This window comes from Antedon mediterranea, chromosome 1 (genome assembly GCF_964355755.1).
Source record: "Antedon mediterranea chromosome 1, ecAntMedi1.1, whole genome shotgun sequence".
Lineage (NCBI taxonomy): Eukaryota > Metazoa > Echinodermata > Crinoidea > Comatulida > Antedonidae > Antedon > Antedon mediterranea.
This window is the reverse complement of record NC_092670.1, coordinates 33,393,521-33,418,682: the sequence shown is the minus strand read 5'-3', so window position 1 is coordinate 33,418,682 and position 25,162 is coordinate 33,393,521. Positions and strand designations below refer to the sequence as shown.

The 25,162-nt window shown below is 33.2% G+C and overlaps 2 protein-coding genes across 2 annotated transcripts in view; one reads left to right on the top strand and one right to left on the bottom strand.

The window, feature by feature from the left end:
• LOC140058233 (exostosin-1-like) overlaps positions 1-12,467 on the bottom strand; it is a 77,868-nt gene extending 65,401 nt beyond the window's left edge. The window contains exon 1 of the mRNA XM_072107533.1: positions 11,351-12,467. Within this exon, the coding sequence (XP_071963634.1) occupies positions 11,351-12,240 (890 nt within the window). The 5' untranslated portion in view covers positions 12,241-12,467. The remainder of the gene's footprint in view (positions 1-11,350) is intronic.
• Positions 12,468-14,410: 1,943 nt separating this feature from the next.
• On the top strand, positions 14,411-24,127 carry LOC140048963 (serine/threonine-protein kinase RIO3-like). Its single transcript, XM_072097299.1, has 12 exons — positions 14,411-14,497; positions 15,196-15,452; positions 15,966-16,120; positions 16,392-16,490; positions 16,759-16,874; positions 17,694-17,837; positions 18,547-18,674; positions 19,232-19,414; positions 19,811-19,970; positions 20,578-20,748; positions 21,306-21,413; positions 21,957-24,127. Exons 2-12 carry the CDS (start codon positions 15,268-15,270, stop codon positions 22,146-22,148), a joined length of 1,641 nt encoding a protein of 546 aa, XP_071953400.1. The 5' UTR covers positions 14,411-14,497; positions 15,196-15,267; the 3' UTR covers positions 22,149-24,127.
• The last annotated feature ends 1,035 nt before the right edge of the window (positions 24,128-25,162 follow it).

Sequence of the window (25,162 nt, the reverse complement as noted above, 5' to 3'; positions counted from 1 at the left end):
ACAACAAGGCAGTGCTCAACCTTGCTGTTGGAAAGTGTGATGTGTGGAACTGGACACCTTAATATTTTGGCAGATAAATATTAAGAAAGAATACAGTACAGTACCAATTCTGATACAGTAACTAAACTGTACTATTTAAAAATTACACAAATACTGTAGTAGGTTTTAATACAGCTGGTGGATTCAAATAGTGTAAATACTGATCTGGTAGGCACTGCACTGCTGGCTGCTGTGGGTCCGTGGAGGGCATAATCCGAATTTCCTCAGTTTCCAGTTAAGCTTGAGGAAATATATACCTTTTCATACTACAATAGAACAATTAGATGCATGTACCACTTGCAATGTAAAAAAAAAGAGGTTTAAGTCCACAGGCAATTTATTAGTTAAAACTAACATTTGAATTGCTAGGGGCATATAACAAACTGTTGTAATAATTGTTCCTCCTTGAACCTTTGCTGGGCTTTAGGGTGTAAACAATTTTATGTTATTATTACTATAAAACATTTCCCTGCTTAGCATTCAGTCCAGGCTAAACTCAGATGACCTGTCTGTAAAACCTCTAAAGGGAGGCTTAAAATTATTATCCAAGTAATAAATTATACCCCAACTTTTCCCCTGGCTTTGTGGGGACAACAATACATACCATAATTTATGGACCTGAAATGCATACTGTACTCCACTGTATGTCAATGTAGCTTTAATATAGAAGTTTCTCATAGTATGGTTAGATGGTAATTTTGTTTAGCCAACATGGGAACAATAAAAACAAAAGTGAAAACAAATAAAACACTGTGTGGATGATAAAAAATATAACATTCAATTGTTCAGTTACAATAATTTATTGAAATCCCCAAGTAGCAATTTATACAATAAAAACTTGTTTCAAAGAAAACCATTGAAATCCAACATACAGTAGTAGAGTACTGTATTTCTAGTGGTGGGCAATACATAGAAATGGTGCCATAAATGTCCATATTGCACCCATTTAAAAATGGAGAATCTTAATCATTACTCAATTTTCTACAGATTGCAAATGATATTTGTAATGTGTTACAGAAATTACAGTGAATTGATGTTCAAATCGTGTTCTATATTATATTAATTCATACAGTATTTCAAAATTATTAAAGTTCTAAATTTAATAGAATACTGTCATCATACAAATAGCCAGACATTTTTATTAGAACTACTGTACCACTGGAAACAGCAAGACATCATACAACCCAAGCGTATTTTAAATACTGAATTTGTTTTATATGTACCAGGCTATGGGACCTTTAGTTCTCATCACAGGCCTACACTAAGTTAAGTCGAAAAGTCACTTTGGGCATGATCCGGAAACTATTAATTCAATCTTCTGCGTAGTTGCATAACGGATTGTAAAAACAAAAGGCACAGTGCCATTTAGTATACTACTACTATAGTATTTATACTTATAGTTCTGTATTGCTGTGCATTTCATTTTACTACAAAACATTACAGGTTTGGTTTCAAACAACCAAACTGTGTATACTGCACCAACCAGTTAAAAAAAACTTTATACAGGTACCAACATTGTGTTACTTGAAATTTTATCCAAACTATTTATTTAGTAAAAATTGGCTGTTACTTGAAAGTTCAAGGTAAATTGTAAGATTATACATTTATATCGTGCTATGGAACGCCGTTTACGCAACATTTCGATGATATGAATGAAATGTTTTGAATGAAATGTTTTGAATGAAATGTTTGAATTGAATTGAAAAGTCAAACTATTGGTGGCGTATGTCATTCCCGCTCGCAATTTTTTTCTCAACCTCTTAGGCCTAAGCCTGGGTATCCTCATCCCTTTTCCACGCTGCCTTTACAGAGAATCCTAACAGACCTGGGTTTGGAAATATGTATTCCACTGTTTCAGGTCTGTTAGGATTCTCTGTAAAGGATCCATATTGATGACAGCGTGGAAAGGAGATGAGGGTACCCAGACTTGGCCTAAAGAGGTTGAGAAAAAATCGTGAACGGGAACAACATACGCCGCCAATAGTTTGACTTTTCAATTCAATTCAAACATTTCATTCAAAACATTTCGTTCAAAACATTTTGTTCAAAACATTTCATTCAAAACATTTCGTTCAAAACATTTCATTCAAAACATTTTATTCAAAACATTCAATTCAAAACATTCAATTCAAAACATTTCATTAAAAACATTTCATTAAAAACATTTCATTAAAAACATTAAATTCAAAGCATTCAATTCAAAACATTTCATTCATATATCACACCATTCAATTCATATGGATGACCAAACTATTTATTTAGTAAAAATTGGCTGTTACTTGAAAGTTCAAGGTAAATTGTAAAATTATACATTTATATCATGCCGCTACCAGCATGAAACCAAAAGGTTTGAGTGGTCACACCATACTGGATAATAAAAGAAAACTTTGTAGTGTACTGTATACAGTAATATAACATGAAATTCAACACAGAAAGTAAATGCCTGTATCTGGAACTTTTATTACATGCATGATGTTCTTTAATCAAACAAATTGGTGAAAAAGTTTAAAATGGTTCAGTGAAAATGTTTCTTCTTCATCCATTCATTTTTTTGGTTGTTTGACATTTTAAACATAGGATATTTTTATGACATTTTTTTGTTTAAAATAAAATGTTAAGAAAGATTTGTATCGGGCATTTTTTTTAAATAGAAACACCATTAATTACTGTATACTGTATTCTACATCACACCATGATACACTGTACTGTATGCTGTATAATACTTAATTACTGTATAATATGGTCTTCTTTTGATAATGTATTTTTCTTCTGTTACTTGATGATACTGCAATCTTATCATCTTTGTTTATAAAACCAGTTTCAAAGAAAACTGTTCTTTGAAATTTTTCAATAATACAGTTTTTTTTGTTTGTTCTGCTTTTACTTTTTTATTTTATGATCAACAAATTAAACTCTAAATACTGCATTCTCATCATTCCTATGCAAATTACTGTATTTTTCAAGGAAGTTCTGACTGTTTTCAATAAAATGTGTTACTAAAAAGGTCCTAAGACTTTACAGTACAGTATTTCATTTTATTTATTCAATAAATGCAATAGGCCTAAAGAAAGTAATTTTTATTTATTTATTTTTACTACAGATTTTTATTTATTGCTTTCATATTAATTTATTTGGAAAATTTAATTAATCTAATGACCATCTGTGCTTTATTTTTATGCTTTATAATCTTCTTCCATACAATATTGTACCTTTTTAAATTCATATCTTATTGTCAAGTTCTTCCCTTTGTAGATTATACAGAGCAATACACATTTCCTGTTTAAAATTCCATTGTATTCTGTACTGTTACACTACAGTATACCTTCTTCTTTAATTCTCTAAAAAACAGCAACAATACAATTTTTTTAACAATAGAGAGATGATAAAACTAAAGTTCTTTGTTTATGAATCCAAAGACCCATGAGAATAATATATTAGTTATATTACTATTTTCATAGTTCTATGAATTTATATTTTTATTTTCAATTCATTTCAATTTAATGAAATTATACTTTGTTTTTTTGTTTGTTTTTTTTAGTTTTGTTGTAAAAAGAAAGAATTGAAAATAATGAAATATGATGATCTAATACTGTATTATTAGTTATACAAAATTAGGTGATAATAATTAATTGTATTATGTTATAGGCCTAATCAAATAGTATACGGGGTGCAGTTTTACTGTAGATCCATCAATGTACAGATAATGTAATTTTCATGCTTGCATGCTAGATTTAAACATGGGTTTCTATCATTTTGCATAAATAATGGACCTATAAAATAATTATAGGTTCATGCATAAATACAGTGAGTAAAATGTCCTTACCGTATTTTCCGGAGTATAGGTCGAGACTTTGTGGGAAAATTTTAATTGCAAAATCGGGGGGGGTCGACTTATACTCCGACCATGCGATTTTTGAAAAAAATCAAGCCGAAAAAATTCGTTCAAAAGCCGTCAGCTGTCAAGGCCTAGCAAGGTCAGTGGCCTATCATCAATCACTCACAGGAGTTTTCAATTTAATAATACCTACATTGTACAAAATAATACAACTCCAACAAGTACTGGTACAAGTACTATTAATATATAACAAAGATTAATTTTGATGTTTATATTACGCTTTTATTAAAATAATTAAGAATAAATAGTTTTCGTTTGTGTTTCATATGCTTCGTATTCACTCGCGAAAACATCGTAACACACACCAAAAACGAACTACACGATGTTGGAATGTCCATGCAGCATGTTTGTTATTGCGCGATATTTTCATCTATACACATGCGCATTTTGTTTGTTTGTTCGTAATTACAATTACTGCGCATGTCTATTCATAAAATAAATTCTCCTCAGTCCGGCGCGTGTACATTTACAGATAACGCGATTTACAACTACTCGCCTGTACAATTTAATAAGCCTCCTAACGAAAAACTCGTTTTAATTTATTTGAGTGACGCGAAAAAACATCGCTGATGGCAAGTACTGTAACGCTACATCGCTGTCATTTATTATAGGCTGGCGAAGACGGCGGCGAAGCCGTTGTGATTACGTCCGTCCGATATTGATTAGGCCTACACTTTAATAATTGTATAAACAAACAACCACATTTCATACGTTTCTAGCCTTCTTTGAACTTTAAAGTTGTGTTATTAGCCGATTTTGGGGGGTCGACTTATATTCAGGTCATACCAAAATCAACGATATTCTGGGTCAAAGTTGGGGGTCGACTTATACTTGGGGTCGACCTATACTCCGGAAAATACGGTAATGAATGATCATACCTAGACAAATAATAAAACAAATTTACCGAGTCCTTAAACAATGGAGTGGAGTTGTGGCCTGGTGGTTATGATGCTTGGCTGCCAATCCAAGGGTCCTGGGTTCAAGTCCTGTCATATGTCAGGATTTTTTCTAATGACAATTTACAACTCCACTCCCAAAGACTTGTAATAAGACTTTGTTTATGTAGAGCATCTTGTGTATATGTTTGTCTCATGAACGGATTGCCACCTCTAAGTAGGATAGTGAATGAATTTGCTAATGGTTATCCTTGGCAATTTGCCTAAATATATAAAATAATAATAAATAATGACTGCCTAAAGTTACTGTATATCAATTTTTAACTAAAAAAAAGTATAGAGAAAAGAACTGGAAACAGTAGCAGAAGTTCGGTTTCTGTATAATCAATTTTAGATCTATTGTTGTCTTGATGAAGAACACGGTATCACACCTCAAGTTTCAAATGTAGCTTTTCAAGTACAATGATCAATATGTTTCTTGCTTTGTTAATTTCTTGTAATCAATGAACAACAAGTCAATAATATTCAATAAGATGCTAAATGACAAAAGCCAAATGAATGACAAAGCAAAATGAATGACAAAGATAAATGTTAGTTGTAAATATTGGAGCTAATGTAGGGTACAACTTGAAATATTTTATTTATACTGGGCGACCTCTACAATCAAAGACTGGTTTCCCAGAGGGCCCAGTTGCGATCAGTAGCTGTGATGTACTAAGTACAGTACACCGGGGTAACCCCCTACTCATCTTGAAAGATGTACTACTGTAGGTTCTTTAAAGTACACTTTTGCTACAGTACCGTAGATGTGTACACTGGACCTACAGTACGGTTTATAGTCCTTATCCAAGAAGACTCATTTTACCACCAGAACCATGGAGCGAGTGAGACTTGAAACCGTAACCGTAATTAAAGTTGGAACCACTGTCTTAACCGCTTGGCTAACTCAAGTATATGTAATAGAATATTTTAATTGATTCTTCACTAACTTTAATTTGTAAAAAATTGATTTAAGTTTAAAGAATAACAGGATCTAAAATAAATCGGATTTAGTTGGATTCGGAATCATTTTAAATGCATTTATCCAGTCATTTATGACTGTTTGTTATTGGTATGCAAAAAAACTCTATTGCAACAGCAAGAAACTGTGCAAGCTCTTTGAAGACATGTTAACTCTTTCATGTCTCAAAAAGAAATGATGATGGTGGTTTGTGGGCAGGCTCCCACTTGAGGGCATAGTTCATGGACTATACCATTTGTGGAGAGGGGGATTCAATGAAAACTTCTACTTTTCGAGTTATATCTCGCTCTTCGAGGAGAAGGAGCTATTGTTGGTTTATCCAGGTAAGCTAGGCACGAAATAGACTTATCAAATCATTCAATTAATAATAATTTATTTCCACTAACTAGTGTTGGTGGTGGTAGTTACAGTAAAATTGTATAAAAATCAGTTACACTTACAGGTTCTGTACGTGTAGAGAATGGAACATGATACAGAAGCCTACTGTACAGTTAGCCAATTGCTACACAATATCATACACTGTACCTTTATCAAATAAACTGTATGTTTCCTAGTACTCCAAATTTAGATTGATCATCAATTATTGCTAATCAAAATGTTTAATGAAAATCTTTTCTACATTAGCGAGTTCGTAGTAGGCACAAAAACGAAGAAACTTTAAATAGTCCAAAATGATTATTAACGTGAAAATGTATCGGTCTCAATAAAGGAACAGTAGAAATTAAACCCTGCATGAATAGTACGTATACTAACTGTAGTTAAGAGATGTAATAGATCTTAATTAGTAAATTACAGTTTCCACAGACCTTCATAACTACCTATAATACAGCAACGAAAATCAATCACAACGTCATGTTAAATGCCCAATGACACAGTTTTGAAATGGTTCATCGTTTTTTCATTGAAAATCATTTTAAAACACTGACAGCAATCACCTATAGTACAGCCATAATCATTTCTACTTTATCCTTTAGTATTAAATTTATTTTACGATTTTACAAAGGTAATTCTACATTTCCTGTGTTAAGTAATCTTACGTATTATATCACTACCGTAGACAGTAGTATACTGAATACAGTACCAGATGATCTTGGTCTGCAGTTCTACCAAAATCAACAAAATACTGTTTTATCATCAATTCAAAATGAGTCTCTTTACCCTGACCACAGGCAATCTACTTCATAACAGGACACTGAGCTCGCCTTGCCAAGATAGGAACTTTTATCGTCACACAGAAGAAGCAGCAAGCAGATTTCTGCTCTGGGAACCCAAACACGGATCATCAGGTGCACGAAACAAAACACACGTCAAGGTCCTTGAAAATACATCTGAACTTGCTTGTGTCATGGAGGACTGCAAAACTTGGAAATCTAGCTATGCTGATGTCTGATTGATGAAGATGGTCGACTGCGGTCGATATATGATGATGAGGAGTTCTTTGGTCTTCAACAGTATGTACAGTAAACACTTTGGGTGGGGACTGATAACAGTACGTATGTGTATAAACATTGGCTGGACAGCAATAACATTAAACTCTCTTAATTAAATATTTTAATATTAATATCATCCTATAATGTATTCAATGTTACTGTCTAAATCAGTTTGATGATTATACTGTATCCTTCCTAAAATATCGTTATCTCAAAATTAGGATTAGAAATTAATTAGATTAGAGGATAGTCAATGTCAGATGGTGACTTTTACAAATTTCCTGCCAAAGAATAGTTACAGTACATCAAATTAGGATATTCTGTTGGTTGGAATATTCAAAGGATACGGAAAAAAACCATTTGGGATAAAACTTAATACAGTAATTTAATATAACTTTTAGTAGGGTGTATTGGGGAATTGAATAACAGTTCAGGAAAAACAGAATTAAAATAAGGGATTCTCAATGAAATATTGCCTTGGGGGTGTGGAATTCATTCAGGAATAAAATGGATCTGGATGGAACATTGTACAGTACAGCAAAAAGGAATAGGGAGTAAAATTTTAGAAACTAAATAATTGGAATGTATGGAATATCGGCAAATGGGGGATGGCATTACAATACAATAACGATGACATACACTGTACGTAGGAGAAAACCTGAAATATTGAAATAAAATTATTACTGTACAGTACAGTAATACAGTATTCCTAGTTACTGTAAGAATGGAAAGGAATTTTTTGAGGGAGCAAATTATCCACAATTTGCCGAAATGAATAAAATAAAATAAATTAAAATAAAACAATGTACTGTGTAGAAGTATACAGTAGTAGTTCAATACAATAATAACATAGAGCATAAAGAACTTTTTAAGAAATTATTTCTATTTTTTAAATCTAATACTGTAGATAAAATGCATAATATAAAATCATTTGCAATCTAAAAATTCAAGTGCATGCAAGCTGATAATTTACAAGCTCCAATGATCAGGGAATGTGAATATTTGATCATTTCTTGACAACATGTCTAAATATTTGTATGATCTTTGACACCTATCATCTCCACATTCAAAGTAAAAGGAAATTACAAGTATAAACTAAAAAATGACAGTGTACATTCCTCAATGCAGGTGAAAAATGGGGTTATAAATGATATGCAAAAGGTTAACACACTCCACATTGCACAGTGGTTTTGTCATACAGTACATGTATGGAAATCAGGTTGGAGTTATTAATCACAGGTACAGTACAGTAGACAGGTACAGATTTAGGAAGGGGGGGGGGGGAGGGGCATAAACAGGCTTTATCCCCCGCCCCTAAAATTTAACAGTGATGTCTTTCAAAATAATATAATGACTGTTTTTATTTTGGTTGGCCGGACAGATCGTTATAATAATGCTCTATCTGCCCCTGGTAGATGGAAACTCTTTGTACAGTATGTATTAAAACATTCTCCTATATAAACACAGGGAAATTCTTAAATACAATATTGACTTATAATTGAAATTGTATTGTTGTATTGAAGGGTACAATGATCACATAATGTACATCTCCAATCTACTGTATGATGTAATAAAAAACTCATGATTATTTTATTAGTATTATCTATCGTAACTGATTATTTTTAGACTTTGGAACTCCATTACTGTACAATATTATACTGTACTTTACAAATTACAATGATTCGATCTCATGTACTGTACTGTACTGTACGTCATCCATTATGGTATGTGTAATACTACTGTACACAATACACATCCTGACATACAGTACTGTCTGTACTAATTCTTTACATACTGTAGTATACAGTAGTTTTATGATGCTCTGGTTATTTTTGGGCATTTCCATATTTATTACTGTAAACTCCCAATTACCATTAGCAACAATCCCATGAACAGTACCAGGTGTTGTACAATACATCCGGTACAGTGTCTTCATGTTTTTCTCCCTTTTTTATTTGTTCAACTAATCAATGATTTATTAAATTCAATATCTCTGTCTGATTAGTTTTCTATGATTGTATGTTTACAAAAATCACTTGTGCAACAATGTAATAAATCACAATCAGTATCAATCAGGTAATTTAACATTTTCTCCTTAACTGTAATCCTTTTTTGTTTGTTTAAAAAAAACTTGATGAATAATGTAGGTTATTTTTGGCCATTGACACATGGTAATTCCCTGTACTGTATTTCTAAAAAAACTGCATTAACTTGAGCAAAAAAACTAACAATGCGTAACCATAAAATGAACTAACTGAAAAGTAACAATACTGTAATACTCTAAAGTTTTATTGTGTCAGAACTTTACAATGGAATTACAAAGAAAAGTATGCAGAGTTGAAGACTGTAAAACCACGTTATAATATATTCATCCACCCATGCATATTAATCTATACATTATTTGTAATAAGGTGGAAAAACGTAAACCACAGCTGACGGCTGGGGATTTAAATTTTTTTTTACTTGAGTTAAAAGTGTTAAGAATATTCATAGTAAACATATAGTACTATCCTAATCAGTATGGATTTTCACTATCTACGCAATATACAGGCCATATTGCTATAGTAGCCCAAATGACCACACAGTACAAATTCTATATAATAGTGATCTTTCAGTTTTTTTTACGCAACACAATGACTACGCAGCTATCAAGTATTCATTCTGCGCACTCAGGAGCATGCCCAGAATGACTTTTAAACACAGTATTATTACTGTTTTAGTACAGTGCTCTCATCAGATAAAACATAATATTCAACTAACCCATCCAGTCATTACAGAAAGAGCAATAAATAAATGCATTACATAAATCAATATGCTATAGCTGGCTAACACATTAGAAACAGTGGAATAGATACAGTACTGTACTGTCTGTGCATGAACTGTAGAGCTATAAACAGAATGGCCTGTTTATCAATTAGACACTGTTATGTAAATCAAGTTGATGGCTTGATTAACACTGAAACAACTATCAGAAAGGTGCTTATATAAAGTAAAGATAATACTGCAATTTAATAAAGGAAGTACTAAAACTGTATCAGTTAAATGTTAACCACAATAGTATTAGTAAGCATTACTTACAACTGAGGAATACCATACAGAAATTTGAGTTGTTGACATAAAACTATGTACAAAGTATTGAAGAAAACACATACTAATCTAATTTTCAGTTAAAATGAAGGGAAGAGTTTACAGTAGTAGGATCAGTTTAAATAATGCGGTTGTTCAGTAACCTCCATGGTTTTTTGCTGTCAAGATGAATACATCAAACAGATTTATAATACAAATGAATAATGAATGGAATGGTACAAATAATTTCACAAGCAAAAGTAGAGTGTAATTGGAATTTCGTCTTTCATCGAATTAGCCTAACAGGGTGTTTCAGTGACCAAGTCTGCATGCAGTGTACTTGACATCAGTTGAGAATCAAGATAAATGGCAATTACTTTATGTATAAAGGTGGCTTATATTTAAACAGCAAAATATTTGATTTATCAGTCAATCACATGATTTAATAATGAATGACAATGTAATATTGAAATGTCAATCATCAGACAGAATTCCTTTAGAAATCAAAATCAAGTTTATAATAAAATATAATATTAATAAATGAATGGTTGTACAATATGCAATTTGAATGGCTCTTTAAGAGCACTTTACACCTGCCTTTTGACATCATGATAAATATGTTGACAGCCAATGACTGTTATTAAATTCCTTGTACTTATTTTGTTGTAACACTTAAGTCAGCTCAGAACCTTCAATTAAAATTGGGTTCAAATTACTGGTTGACTTTCATTCAGGGATATACAGTCTACTCACAGTAGATAGTTAACATAAATTAATACCACTACGATATGATGACTACATATTGAGCAACTTTCTCAATAACTGGACACCACATACAGTAGTCTGGTCCAACCCGTCTCTGTCTGGTTGGAAATTTGAGAAAGTTTATAGGAATTGTGGTTTTGGATTGCTACAGCACTGTATACAATTTTGGTTAAAAAAAGCTGAAAAGAACATATAAAAATGTCTAATATTAACAAGGCAAATATGTAAAATCACTTACTTTTCAAACTCGGCATTGTCACTGTTACACCGAGAGTCCATAAGCTTTTTCCAGTTCTTCCCGTGTTTGCATGTTGTCAAAAGAATTATATCCTTGCCGTTATGCACATGATGCAAGGCATTCCTTGTATCGGATCCTATTCCTGTGAGGTAACGTTTTCCTTTGAAAACCATAAAGTACTTTCCCGTAAGCGGAAAATTATTTCCTGCCATTTCGCCGGGAGCTCCTCGTTTCTGAGGATGATCTTTCGGAAATAGTGGCAGTGAAATATCGAATCCTGTTCGGAAGTTTTTTTTAGTAAAACTAGCTTTTGCCATGATGGCGTAACCTAAATTAAACCCGAATTCTTCAAAGTAATCGGGCCATGTTCCGGAGTACAAATTAAATATAACGTGATTCCTACCGTTGTTCCAGTATGGAAGGCTCGTTATTTTATACTCCAATTCTTGTATATATCCCGGACTTAAAACATCACGGTCTAGCGTATCGAGAGAAAGCACAAACAAACATGCTTCTTTCGGATTATTCGTATAATACCTAGACTCTCTTATTGAAGTTAAAATATTATTGTAACTTTGACTTACTTTGGAAGAACTTTGATAAACATAAACTTTGAATCCTTTTTTACAAAGTGAAAAATCAAAACATGTTTCCATACGACATTTACTATTTTTATATAAATTATTTCTCGAGTCTCTTCTTTGACTCGGTGCTATATGAACATCATAATCATAGTTAATATCGTCTGAATTTACAAATGACCGTAGGCTTCGACGAGACAGTGGAGGAATCCGAATCGACCCGTAGTTCATGTGTAAGCCTCCATAGTAAAATAACAGTAATAACACACCACTTACGAGCACCAAAGCGTACCGTTTAATCGCCTTCATTGAGGCTGACTTTGTCCTACTTACAACAGACAGAAATTCAAGGTTTGAGAACGATAAAATGCAACATTATTAGAGAAAACATCGAAGAGAAAAGTCCACCACACTCACGTTACGCCGCCATTTTAAGAAATGAAACTTAGTGTCCGAGATTTGTTTACAAGCACTTGAGGGCGGTATGTAAAGTTTTGTTAATTTCAATTTTTTTTTCTTAACGTTTTTTTTAGATTCAAAATTGTATAAACACAAGCTTACAGACGTAAATTCAACATACCTTATTTGGTTTGGCTGGTTTCTTTTCTGTCAAAACTAAATTCAAGATGTGTTTAAACTCTTTAGAAATCAATATTATCATTATAGTAAAAAAAAATCAACAAAACTTTCATCGTAAATGTTATTTGTGAATAAATATGACGTCATACCTAACGTCCTGGTTTACGTTTTTGTGAAGGAAATGCGTGGGTAGAAGGTATTATTACGTATGGAACCTAATTAATTGTGTCTTTCTGTACCACCATCTTATTGGAATAAGACATTCCATAATTGGTTTATGCCTCATGCAATTTGAGTCCGATATTTTTATTAGCATCAATATAAATATCATAATACTAAATAGCGTACGTGCGTCCGCGAGTTCAGTGTCGTGTTTTTAATTAATTAATTCCAATAAAATAATTATATAAGTGAATGCTACATTTTAAACGTTCTTTCTTTAAACAAAATATTAAAAGATTATTGAATATAACCGTTTGAAGAACTCATCAGCACACTACTACGAACAAATACAACGATGTTCTATTTATTAACTTTGTTTCCATGATTTATCTAATTAAGGAACATAACTTTACTCTAATTCCCCGTCTAATTCTCTAGCTTCTTTAGGCAGCCAGAGCGATCAGTGCTTTGTTGTCTAGGTATGGACAGGGAGATGCAATGGATAACACCAATTTTACATCATATTTAATTAGTCTTCTTCATTCTACTAGTCTCAGTATTTTCTTCGCGATACTTTTTGCTGCGATATTCAAAAATTGTGCAAATATAATATAGCAAATGAAAACAAACGGAAATATTTTGGAGAGGATCGCATGACAGAGTAGTAATGTTCTATTTTCGTTTAATAGGGGCTATTTAAGCAAAGATTGTATAGCGCTTCAATATTTAATAGTACTTTGCTAAAAATAAATCTAGAAACTAGAGGGCGCTAACCAAGAATAAAATCCGTGTTTTATTGACTAAGGTTTTATAAACGCGTCAACTTATCGTTTAACGCTTTCCACATTTTTTTGTGTTTTCTTTATACCGGGCTTTATACATATTATTATTTGTTTTCGATTTCAAATAAATTAATGCTTAACTAAAAAAAAGGAAGAAAATCTCAATTTCATTGTAATTATGGCTCTGACTAACTTATTAAATTAAAAATTGTTCAATCCGTGCATGCTCAGTCGAGGTTGCCATATTTTATCAATCACAGTGGATTCCAAAAGGACACTAATAAACTTACCTTAGGAAAACGAGCAATCAGCGACAATTCTTAAAAGTTATACGTCCATTATCTAATATAGGGCCTCAGCTCAATGTATATCTTAAAATATTGTTTCCCGTGTATACAATTGATAATATTATTTTTCTAAGAGTCCTGTTTACGCATTCTTGTCTATTTCGATGTGAACGTGGCTTTGTCAGATGTTGTCCCCAAAAACATTAAACAAATAAAGATGAAAAATCAGACTTTGAAGAACTCGGAGTAAAGCTCTGTATACACTATCAAACCTATGTAATATGCCCATATGAACATGATGATGTCATATCACTACACATGGTAATATCAATACCATGTTTGGGCACATCACACTTTTTTGTCAATTTAGTTTACTCCATGTGTAGACAGAGCTTTAGGATCAATAATTAAGGGTTGTAAGGGCACTATATTATTGGATATAAAAAAACACAATTGTTTTTATTTTTGTCCTGTCCTGTCCTTTGTTTGATATTCAAATACAGTCCATCACTTATCTTGAATTGACTTCGAGACTGGACTTCTTTTAGAGATCAAATTTGAGTCAACAATGCGTTTGCAACCAATCTTGAAACGCATTGAATGCTGTGTCGTCGGGGAGTAGCAGTGATGTCATCTGCTACATTTGCGCGAAAGCCACATTTCGTGCAGTTGTGCAACACCAACAAAAGAACATAAATTTATCATTTCACTGACAACATTTCATTTTACAAAGATTTTATAAAGTTAACGACGAAGGTAATATTGTAAAAATATAGTAATTACTGCCCTAGTACTAGCTTAATCCAGAAAATTAGGTTAAAATAGGCTAGGCCTAGTAGAGGCTAGCTAGGCTAATGATGTCTAGCCAGGCTAATGATGTCTAGCCAGGTCCAAGGTACTGTCTGTCTTTAATTTGGCTAGGTCTAGACGGACCCGCGGATGGCTGGGGCCCTCTAGCTAGGCCTACCTATCTCTCCTTGGCTAGGCCTATATAGAGCATTTGGCAAGCTAGTTTAGGCCGGCCCTATATAGTGGGCTAGGGCCTATATAGGCAGCAGGCTTATATTACAGCAGTAGTCCTATTTATTAATATGATTTTTATAATTTTCTTAATCTTACAACAATTTTTTTAAGGCTAAAGCCTTTAGCCTTAAAAAAAATGTAAAAAAAATAAAAGGCTCCAGGGCAGAGTCCAGTTGAGCTAGCCTAACGAGTAGGCCTAGGGGCCTAGCCTAGGTCTGGCTAGAGAGAGGCCGGGTGTAGCCTACTGACTACTAACTACTACTTCGCATCCTAATTAATAGACCTAGGCCTAGCACGTAGTACTGTCTCCTAGCTAGGCATGATGGATAAATATACCTTGCCTTGTATAATTAATAATAGCTAGGCCTAGACCTAGATAAGTTTAAAATTGATTTTGTAAGGTATTGATTGATACTTTTATTACTTTTTAGTACCAAACCAAAAGAAAAAAACAACCAGTGCAATATATTTAACAAATTTTAAGTAATACAGTACTATTAAAAATGGAGGGTAGAAGTGAAGTTATTGTGCAAAAACCTGAAACAACATTAAAATCAAGTCCATGGGGAATTACAGCTCAGCCCACTGTGCCTTGTTCATTAACAACTGTCATGGATGAAGAGTTAGCCAGAGAATATCAGAAACAAGAAGAGGTTGTTGATGTCTCAATACTAGATGCTGACAAAGAGTGAGATTTTGTTGTTTAATTTTAATAGAGCTTGCAATGTATTAGAATTGATCTAGGCCTATGTGTACCCTCTTGAAAGATGTTTTAATTATTTAAGCTTAGTTCCCACTAGAGACACAACATAAGGATGTAGATGCAACATATGCGAGTTAACCAATGACAAGAGACAGTTTGAATAATCCATCTCATGTGATGGGTTGAATCAGTTGTGTTGCATTACGTCTTTGTGTTTGTGTCTCTAGTGGGAACCAAGCTATACATTGAGTAATAAAAACAGTATGATATCCAACAAACTTCATTTGGTTTTGAAAGAACCAGCCCAGTATGGCAGCCAGTAGTCTCTCGCTTGTGATGTCATTTTTGTGTTGTGTCAGTGGCAAATCTTCCACCTAGCCTAAAACGTTTAAGGACTGTATAATATAAATCAACATTTTAACTTAAAAAATGCTTTCCATTGTTAAATAAACGTTAATTCATGATAATAAAATATATTTTTTTAATATATATTTTCAGCAATTCAGATGGTATAAGTGAGTTTCTAACAGGTGATTCTGACTTAGATACGAGTAATGATCTGCTACTAGCCCAGATGTTACAACTAGAATATGACAAAGAACACGACAAGTTGCTGACTAAAGAAGAGAGACACTTCAATAAAGATAGCAAAGGTTAATATAATGATGAACATATAAATATACAATATAAATATTTAAAACAATTGAAGATCAGTACAACAGTAAGACTCGAGTCCATAAAGGTCTCTTCGCGTCTAACAGCCACAAAATAGTGCTAATTCCTCTCTCCACGACACTAGTGGGTTGAGATCCTTACATTGCGGCAAAGATGCACTTGGTTCAGTAACATGTACTGTACACTGGACATCTAGTTTTAAATCTTTATAATTGCTGCAACTTAACCAATTTTACTTTGTTCTTGCAGTTCAAATTTCATTCAATAATTATAGAACAGTTCACCCTGCAGTTGAATACAGTGATGATGAAGATTCAGACGAACTTGAGGAATCTCTCTATTTTCCAGGTAAAACCTTAGTTACTTTAGTCCAGGCATTAGATACTATATTAAAAGTTGTCTGGTTGCCCTTCTTTAGGCTTGTTGCCCTTTTTTAGGGTAGTTGCCCTTCTTGAAAATAGGTGCTTGGGTAGTAGTTGATTGGAGGTCATTTGTCCTTGAAGATAGTTGTAATGGTGGTAGTTATCTGGTGTATAGTTTTCCTACCAGCAGTTGTGTTAGTTGTCTGAGTGTTAGTTGTCAAAGATTTTACTATAAATATTTATATTTTTTCCAGTTACACCAACTGCAGTGTCGTCAAAGAAAGGGTATATCGGACAAGGTAAAAACATAACGACAAAACATGATGCAGCCACTTGCGGCCGACGTAATGCTTCACGAGTAGTAGAACAGGTAAGGGGGTTAAAATTGTTTAATTGCACAAGATTTTTGCTTGGATTGTAACTCAACTGTACATACTAATTACATAACATTCATTTAGCAGATTAAATGTGTAATTTTCAATACATACTGTATCAAACAGTTCATGCCCTTTAGTTGATCATTTTGATTTTAAGTAGTTAATTTAAAATGTTGTGTAGCAATGAGGAAATGCAATGAATAAATAAATAATTTATCATTTGTCTTCTTTTTTTATAAATAGTACAATAAGTTGTACTTAATTTGATAATAATGTCCAATAGCTAGTTTTCGTAATTAATAGCATCTGATAATACAGTTTAATTGCTATCTCATCAATTCATGATTATCTCGTATTGTTTTTGTTTTCATTTTCATAATGTCAAATACCTATATTGACTTTTGGTTTTAGTTTTCATTTATTATCTCCAGATTGTTTTATGATAAAGTTCAATATTTTGTTTCAAATTCTACATTATCTGCAGTCCTCAGTTCATATTTAAATTAAATAATTAGCATGATTTGAGAAAATATCTGTAGAAATGTGAAAAGAAATAGACCCAATAATTAACAAATTTTAAATGAACTTGAATGCAAATAGTAGCATACAAAAGAACTATATTGTAGTGTTGTTCAATCCTGCTATACAATGCTATTGTTTTTGAATATCTTGTAAAATGTTCTAATATACCAAATGTATGCTAAAGGTTGTGCTTTTGGAAGAAAACACTTATTTCAATTCTAACAGACTCCACTATAAGGAATAATTTTTTGATTTTTCTGAAATGTAAATAAATAATTGTTGTTCTTTAGTTCCCACCTGGTTTCCATAGCGGTGACAGTCTTGGCATGGATATGCAACTATCAAATAGAGTATACAACTCACTGAAAAAGCACTCAAAATCAGAGGAAAAGAAAGCACAGAAAATAGCTGATAAAAAGGAACATTCCACAGTGGTAAGTATTTGGGAGCTGTCTATTTGCAACGACCGATGACCAACCTAGGTCGGTCAGGTCAATTGATGTGTTGTTGGTCATCACTGGACCTAGAACCCATCAAACCTATGTCGATGTAAGTAGCAAGGACGTAGTTTCGTTTTTGGTCATCGCAAATCAAAGGCTCTCTATTGTGCATAAGCAGTGGGACACTTTCCTGGAACACGAACAAGGGGCAATATAGATTTTAACATTACAACCTACCCATATTCACTCACACTGTCCCAAACAAAATTAACAGAATACTTATGTGGTATTTAATAGGGATTTAGACTGTCATGACATATTAAACCAAAGGTCTGGGTTCAATCCTGACCTCAACTGTTTCTTCTCCACTCCCTAAACTATTTTTTAAATAATGTATATGTTGTTATTCTTGCGGTGGTTTAATTTTTGTGATTGGGAACCTTACCGGGAAAATGTCAACTCCTTGATAAAAATCACCACAACAATTTCAACAGGCCTAGTCCTAGCCTACGGCACCTTGTCTAGGCCTAGACTTGCTAAGAAAAACGGCCATCTAATTGACCTTTTTACTTTGTAATACAAAAAGTTATGTTAAAGGCTTAAGTTTCAACTAAAATGGCATCCACGAAATTATAAACACGCGAATAATGTCAAGTGAATGGTAAATTATTGTTTTTTTTTAAATATTTCTTTTTAATTTTAGGAACAAGCTGTTGATCCAAAGACTCGTCTCTTGCTCTACAAACTTGTAAACAATGAAATCTTAGACAGTGTAAACGGTATCATTAGCACTGGAAAAGAATCTGTGGTAATACATGCAAATGGAGGACAGTAAGTAATTGGCAGTGGTGTAATGCAGAGGCCTCAAGCCTCTGATTTAGGAACGCTAAGTGGCCCTCCCAACGCTGGAGGCAACAGCCATTTTTAGCCCTTTTCTACATATTTTAATGCATTTCTTTCATCTGTGCCCTGCTCAGGGGCCCCATAAGCTCCAGGCCTCTGGGTTTAGCCAGTGAGCACTCATAGCCGCTGGTAATTGGTCGACTTTTTAAAAACTATATTCGGATAACCAAATTTTCCAAAAACGTCTTGTTTTCAAATTGCCTTTAAACAAAAATAATTAATAAATAAAAAAGACACAAGTTTAGGACCATAAAAAAGTTTTCGGTTTTCTGAAAATTCTGTTTTCGACTAATCAATATGATAGTAAAATAGAATAAACCGGACACTCAATTTTAACTTTACAATACTCTACTTTACTTTTATAGAAAATTGGTTTATAATTAATAAATAAAATAATTTGTTGGTATTATATTGATAAATAAGCCCAGTGTTTGACGTCGTCATACACCGAACTGGTCATTATCTTTCTCTTTTTATCGCTACAGAGCAGAGACTCAATTAGTACCAAAGGAGTGTGCCCTCAAAGTCTTCAAAACAACGTTGAATGAGTTTCGCACTCGAGATAAATACATTCGAGATGACTTCCGTTTTAAGGACCGCTTTAGTAAACTGAATCCGAGGAAGATTATCCGGATGTGGGCCGAGAAGGAGATGCATAATTTAAATAGGTGAGAAATTCATTTTTTTATCAACAAAATCCTTGAAAGGGCCTTATGTTGTGAAACCCTGAAGCACTGTACAACATTTTTGGATCAAACATGTAACATGGAAAACAATACATACATACTCCCATAATGCACCTAGTAATCAGTGCAAAGTTGTGTTTTGACCCTACCAGGTACCCATTTGCACACCTGGGTGAAGAGAGGCAAACGTAAGTAAAGTGTCTTCCCCAAGGTTACAAGCAATGTGGCGAGAGTTGGATTTGAACCCACGATCATTAGTCCTACATCCAACAAACTGTGCCACATGCCCTTATTGTTTTTTAGTAATGCTGTATGTGTATGTTCAAGGCATGTCTATGTTTTGTTTTTAAAATTTATTATTATTAAATACTTTTTCAGAATGCGAAATGCTGGAATTTGCTGTCCAGATGTTATAATGCTAAAGAAGCATATTCTTGTTCTCTCGTTTATTGGAGAAGACCGTGTTCCTGCCCCAAAGTTAAAAGATGCTCATCTTTCAACCATTGATATGATTGCTGCGTATGAGCAGTGCATAAAGGTAAGGTTCTTTGGTAGGCTTGCAAACTTGTTTATTCACACAAATGAAATTTGCTACTTTCACAAAAAGCACTGTTGCTCTAAAGAATATTGTGTTTATTATTCCAGCACCACCGACATACCGGTCTATCTGCAGATTGGATGTGAAGCTGTATGTTGTGTATAGCAATTATGAACAAATTACACTATTTAAAAATAAATCTGATTATTTTAAACAGTTTGTTTTCCTGTACAGTAAGGATAACAAAAATTACAGTTTGGATACAGTTTATGTAAAAAATAGACATACTAACTAAAGAACTAGATGTCGAATGTGATGTCTTGAAAATGGCCAGCGTATATCTGTTTTAAAATGTTTTTTAATATATGAAAATAATCTATAAAGTGCAGTATACGAGTTTCGCTCAACCCACTGTCTTAGTAGTGCGTGACTGTAGTAAACATTAGTTCAAACTAGTGTATCATGTGGTCATTTCCATGGTAAATCACTTTTTTAGCTCTGTTTGTGTTCTGACATATGTCTGTAAAATAATTGCTACAGACTTCATTGTAACAAGGCATATTCTGTCTCCATCCCTACGTTAACCAATTATATATTGTTTCTACAGATGATGGAAACTATGTATAATGAGTGCAACCTGGTTCATGCCGATCTCAGTGAATACAACATGTTATGGTTCAATGGTCAAGTCTGCTTCATTGATGTCAGCCAATCAGTAGAACCAACCCATCCTCTTGCGCTGGAGTTCCTTCTAAGAGATTGTACAAATGTTTCTAAGGTAAGGATTAAATGTGAAGAATATTGTGAGTTTTCATTGGTGTTAATGAAAAAAACCTTAGGAATTATTTGTTATTATTATTTACATGATCATAAGTTTCGCTCTACTCTTGACATATTTTTACTATACTGCTATTATACTACCTAGGGTAAGCAAGTATTTATTGGGTCGGACTCGAACCCACGACCTCCATATGACCATCCTGCCATTCATACATTTAAACCACAAAGCTGATTACTAGTAGGGTTGGTTTTACACCCAGAGTAGGGCAAAACATCTGACAAATGAGCTTAGGGAAAAACATCTTGAAAATTAACTTAGGGAAAAACATCTAAAAAATTAACTTAGCTCCTAAAGCAAAGCTACTTTGTATTAGTTATACAATTATCATCCTGGTACAGTACCCAATGTTTCCTTTGCCTCAAATTGTTTACGACAATCAATTAGTTTCTATATTACTTGACTTACCTTTAAAAAATCACTTTAGACGTCTGATGATTGACTGGCAGTTGTATTGATAACACAGTAAATCAAGTTCTGTTTGTGTATGTTCACAGTTCTTTAGCAGTAACGGCTTACAAGGAGTACTGAAGCCTCACGATCTCTTCAATAAAGTAACAAAGCTGAATATAGATGCAGATAATGAAAAGGAATTTCTGACACAGGTGAATGAGCTTATATATATAATGTATATTATTTACTGTTTGTATAGATGACTACTGTATTCTTGGGGCAGATTCAGTTTTCAGAGTTTTTTGGAGGGAAGAGGGTGCTATTGCAAAATATTTACATAGCATTAAGCAAAGAAAACATTAAAAGTAAATCTGTTATAACATTTAGGTCTGCTTTAACAGGTAAACTGTAGTAGTGTAGGTAAATAAGGTCAACCAAACTACACCTGTTTATACACAATACTGTAATGCAGGGAGCAAGGTTTTCTGGTTTAGCAGTCCCAAGGGTTCTCCAATGATGGGTGGTTGTATTGAGGCCCATTAAGCTCTGGGTTTAGCCAGTTAGTGCTCATAATCGTGACATCACTGTACATGAGTAACAATATTTTGTTACCTAAAAATAACAACTCAGTGGATTTTGTACACTGTGTACTCTAGCAGCACCATATTGTTCTCATATATTCAGATTAGACCACCTCCACCTGTCACATGCCAATATCCTACCTAACTTTTACAAAACTGTTTCTTCTTTCTTAGATTGAGGCCCTGCAAGAAAAAAGATCAGTTGAACAAACAATGACACAAGAAGAAAATTTTGCTTTTGAATATTTTTTCGAAAAAACAAGAAATGAAAAGATGGAAGAAGATGTTGAAACAGAAGATGTTGATACAGAAGATGTTGATACAGAAGATGTTGAAACAGAAGATGTTACAAGCGACAGTGTTTAAAGATTAAAAATAGATTTACCTACGCCATATCAAGTTTTAGTGATTTAATAATCTTATTAATATAGCTACCAATGTGGATTCCAAAAGGCTGGAGTTTTTTTTTTGACAGCCAGGGACTAGTAAATTTGTCTTATAGGATGTTTCAAATCAGAACTGTGTGTCATTTGTTCAGATAATGTACTTGGAATAATTTAAACATTTATATAGCCCCCTCTAGGGACAAGGTTTTTGCCATGAAAAGCACCTTGGAAGAATATTCTGGTTATGAATGAGTTGTTTAGGATGTGCCAGTTAAAGGACCAATTTACACACAAAAGCAGTAAGTGGAAAACCGCATAGCTTGTCCCACATAGAATATGTATCCCGAGAGGGTTTCTGCTCAACCACCTGTCCGCTCTGCATTTTGTGTAAATGGTCATAAGAAATAACATATATTCTACATATTTTGTTTTCTGCTTACTCTTCTGTGTAAATTGGGCTTTAACCAATTCTCTGTCAAATTGCAGGTTACTGTGTATAGAGACTTTCTCCTATCTGTTCTGTTCAATATTGAATATCGAAACGTGGCAGGCTATGGCGCTTGACCTTTGACAAGATCGCCTAAAATTATAAACTAACTTACGATACTTATTATTGTATATTCAGGAATAGCCGCTCCATCATCTCTTTGCTATTTCTTCTTTATATCTATTTTTATTATGTAATTTATACTAACAAATATCATTTTTATTAGTAATATAATCATAACAATTATTTTAAATATGTATAAAATAAAATAGGTTAACCAAAATGACATGGATTAATCATATAGACTATAACAACGTGGAACAACAAATATAGACTCTTCCACACATAATGTAACAAATAAAACACTAATGTAATCAAACACCGTATACTCTCTCTAACCAATTTTAAAATCTTCTATCGACTAAAGCTGAAGTATAGTCGTCATCTCGGGACCGTTCTATGGTTACCACCAGGTAGGCTTGCTTCATCAAGGCTTCTATGAATGGATGACAAGTTCGGAGCAGGAACGCTAGTAGACCATACCCCAGTACCGTTTTGATTACGATCAATCGGGAAATTAGCCTTGCTTAAGAGTAATACAAATGAATAGAACTTGCTTAAAAACTGCTTACAATAAAAGAATAATCTGTTACAGTGATATGGCATAGTGGTAAAGGATATCGGACTAGCATGTGAGAGGCATGGGTTCGATACCTGTCTGTGCCATATTGTTTGTGTCCTTAGGCAAGATACGTTACTCTCATAACCTAGTCCTTTGGATGGGATGTAAAGATGTTGGTTCTATACAGTTCACATGTACATATTAAAGAATATAAAAAGTTGGTGCACTAAACGAGAACAGCAGTCTCTCTGTGTGCAGATCATGGTGGCGCTGTACTATGGCTATATTTATTAAAATATCTTAGTTTCCAATCAAATTTAATATGTTCTTCAATGAATATTTAGAATATTTTAATCACCGATGATAACATGTATTATGTTAAACACAGTACATAACATTTTATATACAGTATTTACTGAATAACTAGTAATCTTTATCCACTAATAATGATACGACTTTGATTTTATAGTGTTTAACTGCTATCACTATTTATTAAATTCATTTTATATTATTAATTACAGACTATATCATATTAATTTTATTATATTGTTTAATATCGGAACGGATTGTTTTATTTCCAATTTCTCACTTCTATACCATAGGGTAGATATATATATATTTATTTGTTATTCATAACTTTTAACCAAATAAACAGTCATCCAGAAAAAAATGTGTTGAAGTTTGCATTGCACATCCACTTGTATTTTCCAATGTTTTAATGACCGCCTGCATTTTGCAATCATCTGCATTTAGCAACCATCTTTTTTTGCAAGCATATATTTACCAACCACATGTATTTTCCAGCCAGGTGTATGTTACAACAATCTGTATACAGGTACGTACTACCTATCACTTTTTTTCAAACACCATATAATACCAGTCATGTGTAACCACTATATACAGTACATCTATATTTTCAACCGTTCTATATTACAACCACCTGTATTTTCAACCATCTGTATTTAACAACCACCATCTTTATTACCAACCACCTGTATTTAGCAACCATCTGTATTTTCAACTATTCAATATTACCAACCACATTTATTTACAACCATTTATAATACCAACCACACGTATTTACAACCATTTAGTAACCACCTGTACTTGTCTAACAATTCACATGTATTTAGAAACAGCGCATATGTAAGTGTGTTTTTTACGCGCTTTGAATCATAAGAAATCGTCTCTGGCGATGCGTGGTATCCAGTCAAGTTCAAGTTACTGATAGAGATCGAGATGTTATGGAATGTACAAAATATGCGAGCATGAAATCAGAAAGTTGATTTCAATCCAAGGTATTGTTTTGACAAGTTTACGTGGACAATTCACTGAATGGTTCATATTCTCATGATACTGTACACCTTCGTTATCGACATTGTTTTCGTTGTACCTGCAATGTTTTTATATTTCCTTCACTTGTCAAGTAATATCGTAAAGAATGGCTTTGTGAAGATCATTCGATTGTGGTGTCTGAGTGTTGATTTGAAGCTAAACAGCACATATTATTATACGTCATTTTCCGTATTTCAAACGTTTTAAACAATGCCTATTTTTTCTCTATGCTGTTGAACTAAAGTTAAGGATTCCTGGTGATAGGTATTTGTGTTGAATAGATCTGCTGCTCTATTATGTTCCTAAGCTCGTACTTTATTATGTTTTTCCAACTATAGCTTTATTTTATGTGTCCAGTAAACTAAACATTTCACCCTTCAATAAGCCTACGGTTGATCCCCTCTTTTCCTGTTAAAAAAGGGGAAATATAGGCGTAAGTTTTTTTACGGCCAACCAATATTCAAATTATCACGTCTGAAATGTGTCTCTCTAGTCTAATAGGGTTAGTAATTGAAATTTTGGAACAATTTAAACAGTTACAAAACCACCT

What these genes read in the sequence shown, in the direction of transcription:
- LOC140048963 (XM_072097299.1), top strand. Translation starts at nt 15,268, where the DNA reads ATGGAGGGTAGAAGTGAAGTTATTGTGCAAAAACCTGAAACAACATTA. An exon ending in AAAAGGAACATTCCACAGTG is followed by an intron (nt 17,838 to 18,546) that starts GTAAGTATTTGG and finishes TTTTAATTTTAG; the next exon opens with GAACAAGCTGTTGATCCAAA. An exon ending in GAGATGCATAATTTAAATAG is followed by an intron (nt 19,415 to 19,810) that starts GTGAGAAATTCA and finishes ATACTTTTTCAG; the next exon opens with AATGCGAAATGCTGGAATTT.